At 41.3% G+C, this 4,730-nt stretch overlaps 1 protein-coding gene across 1 annotated transcript; it reads right to left on the reverse strand.

The window, feature by feature from the left end:
• Positions 1-563: 563 nt before the first annotated feature.
• LOC147640969 (uncharacterized) lies at positions 564-2,551 on the reverse strand. The gene is made up of 2 exons (XM_086809341.1): positions 1,644-2,551; positions 564-1,224 (listed from the first exon to the last, which is right to left on the reverse strand). The coding sequence occupies exons 1-2, from the start codon at positions 1,980-1,982 to the stop codon at positions 781-783; spliced, it is 783 nt and encodes a 260-aa protein (XP_086665467.1). The 5' UTR covers positions 1,983-2,551; the 3' UTR covers positions 564-780.
• Positions 2,552-4,730: the final 2,179 nt, after the last annotated feature.

The following is a 4,730-nucleotide window of genomic DNA, read 5'->3' on the forward strand; positions in this document are numbered from 1 at the left end:
TCTATAATTTTCAACTTCGTATAGCATCACTATGTTCACATTATTAGTATGTTTAAAAGCTTCATTGTATGATTTTTTTTAAAAAGTTGCTACTTTTAAAGTACTAAAAGGCTTATATACTCCTTTGCTTTGCATGTCTACATATTATTCATGTTGATATGTGCCTTGTACTTTAAAAGTTGCTACTTTTAAAGTACTAAAAGGCTTATATACTCCTTTGCTTTGCATGTCTACATAACATTCATGCTGATATGTGCCTTGAAATGACAATTAAGATTCACAAAAATTTATATTCCTCGAGCATTAATCCATAACACCCTAGCATGCCATGTGCATGTGAAGATGGTCATACCATATCAATACTGGTAGAGCTATGGGTAGAGCTATGGTTGTTTAATCTGTCATATTAAACAACCATAGTAATTCTCTATATTTTTTTGAGATTAAGCTTTTTAATACATTTATATTTCTAGTTTGATGAATTTAAGGAAACTTCGTAAGGATCAATTTAGAAAATAGAAATGATGGCCAATGGCCTTGAAAATTTCTAAATGGAAGAGGTACACAAGGTCATGGAAATTTCTAAATGGAAGAGGTACACAAGGTCATGGCGAGACCAAAAGAAACTCTTGAAGACATGGTTAGATGATCTATTTCTAGTAACATCCAGGCATTGAGCCTTCCTCATCACAAATTAGGTGCCAAAGAGGGGCTTTGAGGCTCTTAGAGAGAGAGGGCCCTTAAAGGGCCAAATGTTACATAATGGATGAGGTTGGGTTTTCACACAAGAGCATGCCCACAGTGTGGGCACCAAGGGTTTGCTCTATGGATCATGAAGCGGGAGAGGCATTGGTGGCAGCCCATCATTTCAAGATTCAAATTATCTTGTGATTTAGCTTCAAGAGGTGGGTGGTTGCATTTTGGGCCAAAATCACAAGGGGTTTCTGGGTGCTGGTTATTGCATGTTTCCACAGGGTTCCACTTGCTTTCTACTTCCATGTCTTCAGCTATGGTGACCTCCTCATAGTGGCAGCTGCTTCTCTGTGAAGTGATGCACTCTGAGCTTCTCTCTAGTTCTTCTGCCACACTGGATTGAAGCTTCCACCTTTCACTGGCTTGCTGCAGAAGCACAGAAATCTTCTCGTTTGCAAGCTGCAGCGCCTTCCTTGGATCAATGTATGACCTCTTGCAGCTCTTCCAATCAATATAGTACACTTTCCCAGTCTATAAATTTACAAAAATAAGTCAAATAATCTGAGGTAATTGTTGTAGGTGTTATTACTGTGCGTGCTTGTGACTGAGAGAGAGCAGCCTAAAGTCGATTTTAGAGAGACCAATAGATGGAGAGACTTGAACCCAGGTAGATCCATGTCATCCCAAGGACAATCCCACTAGGAATTTCTACCCACAGTAGGCATTTCTACCCACCACAGAGAAAGAATACGAGAGTGAGAGAGAGAGAGATTGCCATTTTTTTTAATAACCGAGTGTAAAATACACATTATTTAATTATAAACACAACAGAAAAACTAGCTTTCAAAATGATTTAAGCTGAGATTTTCAGAAACAGAGAGAGAGAGAGAGAGAGAGAGAGAGAGAGAGAGAGAGTAGGTATGAATCAAGACAAATAATGGGTGGCTTACTCGGAGATCCAGATGTTGCTCCCAGCCTTCGGGTAGAGCAGAACAGTGGGAGCTGATTCCCACAAGGGGCTCGGAAACCTCATCGGTTACAGGGAAATGGTTGCCGTTGGTGGGCTTTGATCTGTCTGAAGCAGAGAGGCTCCCAGAGCCCTGCTGTCGCAGCAGACACAGGTGGTTCTCTATCACCCCTAGCGCTTCCTTAGACCACTTCTGTGCTGTGTATCCTGAAGCCATCGTTGAAGAAGACGAAGCTTGGCTCTCTGCTTTCATCGTTGCCATGCGAGCTTGCAACCCCATGCTGTTTAGCTCCAATGCAGATGAGCACACTGACATCGTCATAGCTATCTTTAAGCTTAATCCACACAACCACCCTCCCCACTATATTGCCTAGTTTTTGGAATAATCTAACACAGGCATACCACACGCTTAAAGCTCTTTAACCACTGCAATTATCTAATCTCTTGCTTTGCGGCCAGCTTTTGATCATTTGAGATCCCTGACCTTTCCGCTATCAGCTATTTGTGCGGCTTCCAAAGTCTATAACTCTTGCATTGGATAAGCACAAATGCTGCAACCCCAAGATTGAAGCAGCCAATAACTACACTAATCTCAGCCCAAAACGTCACTCGCAAATCTCCGCTGAAGACCCAACATAGATAGATGCAACTAATTACTGCCCTAACCTCACCCCAAAAACACGCTAGTGCAGAAGCAGCTAATGACTGCACTGATCTAAGCTTAACACCGAGTATTAAAGCAGCTAATTACTGCACAGGATGAGGAGAAGCTAGATGGAAACGATCTAGCAAAGAGCAAGACAGGGAGGAAATATAGAGAAGCTCTAACTAAATGGGAGCAGTGCAACAAGGCACAGAGGCATGAATTTCGAGAAGAGATGGTGGAGCATAATGTAAAATAGGTGTGTTGGGTGAAGGGGAATCCAAGGCAGATTTAGCTGAATTGAGGGCGGGAACAAGCAATGCATGTGGGGGGGTGTTTTTAATATTAATTAATTAATTTCAGGTAGCAAAAAGGGAGCATAAAAAGGCTGTTTAATGGTAGATTATTTAATACAACTTTGTGTATTCAAAGATGAATGGGGCATCCAATGCCCAAATTGCAATAATAAGGTGGGGTTAAAATCAATATTTTAAAAAATATTTTTTTTTCAGAAAGTGGGGTTAAAATGAAATGAAATAAAATTTTGTGTATTAAATAAATAAAAAAGAGAGGACGACAAACTCTAGGCATTCATTGCTGCTGCGTCTGACTCGCTTCACGAGAAAGGCTTTCAAAAGTTGACAAGAAAAAGAAGATCTACGTTGTCCGCTGTCTGGAGATCCAACGGCCTTAACCCGCCCATGCAGCGTGCGGCGAGCTTGACCCCACACTGCAGGTGGTCACACGGGCAGCATGTGTGGAAAACGACCGTGCAAACAAACAGATGAACACCGTATGACTTTCTCTCTCTAGACACACACACACACACTCTCTCTCTCTCTCTCTCTCTCTCTCTCTCCAACCCCGTTCTGGTATGGGTTCTCACTCATGTCCGTCCGTCCCCGTACCCCACTTCCAAGTGCCCAGCGCCCACTTCTGGGCGTGCAAGCCACCAAGCATGCCCTGCTCTCTAGTATCTATGTGAGCACTGAGCATGCGAGCCACCAATCACCTAGATTTATGTGCCTCTTTCAATGTTCAAAAACTTCATATTCAGCTCCTCCAAAGTACATACCTCACATTGCTTGCACATCACCCTTTTCCCCTAAAAATAATGTTAGGGAAAAAGGAATAATGTTGTCACTTGCCCAATCCGTAGAGAAGAAGGGATGCACGGCAATTTGTATGCCCAAAAAAAACATTCTTGACTAGGCAAAAAAAAAAACATTCTTGACTAGGGTTAAAACTTAAAAGGTGATAATTATTGCCCTTCCCCTACCAATGGGAAGGGCTCTAGGTCAAGGATCCCAAGTTCCAACCCCTTTTCTAGCACTTCAAAGTTAACATTGGATGTACTATGAATCCAACAAATCACATGTTGTCATGACTAAAATCCTACCACCCAACAAAGCGGGGCATTTTTTCACATGATCTAAAAGACCACCTCCCAATCCTATCCTAAAAAGATCATGAATAAAATACTCACCTGTCTCTCGTGTTGTGTTGGGATAACATATTTCAAGAGTCCTACGAGCCCATCCTTTTGGAAGGGGAATGTGAAGATTACACAATTAAGGAGTGTGTTATCTCTATTGAACAAATATAGTTCCATCAGAAGAGGTTGTAAAGTGTAATATAATGTGCTAAAAGTTAGATATTTTTTACCTTCAAGAAAAGGCCACCATGAAAAATTGGCTTTCAATAAAAGGGCACTTAAAGTAGATTTTGTAAGTAAAGGGTTTCAAATGTAAAAAAATGAAGGCCGATGTATTCTCTGGGTCCTAAAGTTGAAGGTTAGGATAGGCGTTCAAATTTTAACCTTGCTACCACCCTTGAGAAGAGCAAGAGGTAACCCCCACTTCTCCTACCTAGCTAGTATATCCTATATGAACATGTGAGCATTCAACCACCTACATCTATGCACTTCATTCAATGTTCATATTCGGTTTCTACAAACCACACATCACATGTCATTACTTCAACTTTCATGATTGAAAAGTTTCCCTTACTTGCCAAATGTGTTGGTATGCCATTAGGCTACTAGAGAAGGAGAGAAGCAAGGAAATTAATGGAGCCAAAAACCATTCTTAGCAACATTCAAAAGAAGAGGATAAAAGGTGTTAGCTAATGCCCTTTCTCTTGCAATGTGGAATAGCTCTAAGTGAGAGATCCCACATTAAGGCCCCCTTTCCCAACACTTTAGTTGACACCACATCAAAATCAGATTGATTTAGTAGCACAACTTTCACATTAAAAGGCTCATCTCTCTCTCTCTCTCTCTCTCTCTCTCTCTCTCTCTCTCTCTCTCTCTCTCTCTCTCTCTCTCTCTCTTCCCCCCATGTATGTATGTGTGTGGAATGCTAGCATAATGGTATGAGTCCAAAGAGTTGATCCCCATTGTGAGAGGAGCATTCATATTGCTTAATT

Source organism: Cibotium barometz, chromosome 2, assembly GCF_041138505.1.
Source record: "Cibotium barometz isolate CiBa-2024 chromosome 2, ASM4113850v1, whole genome shotgun sequence".
Lineage (NCBI taxonomy): Eukaryota > Viridiplantae > Streptophyta > Polypodiopsida > Cyatheales > Cibotiaceae > Cibotium > Cibotium barometz.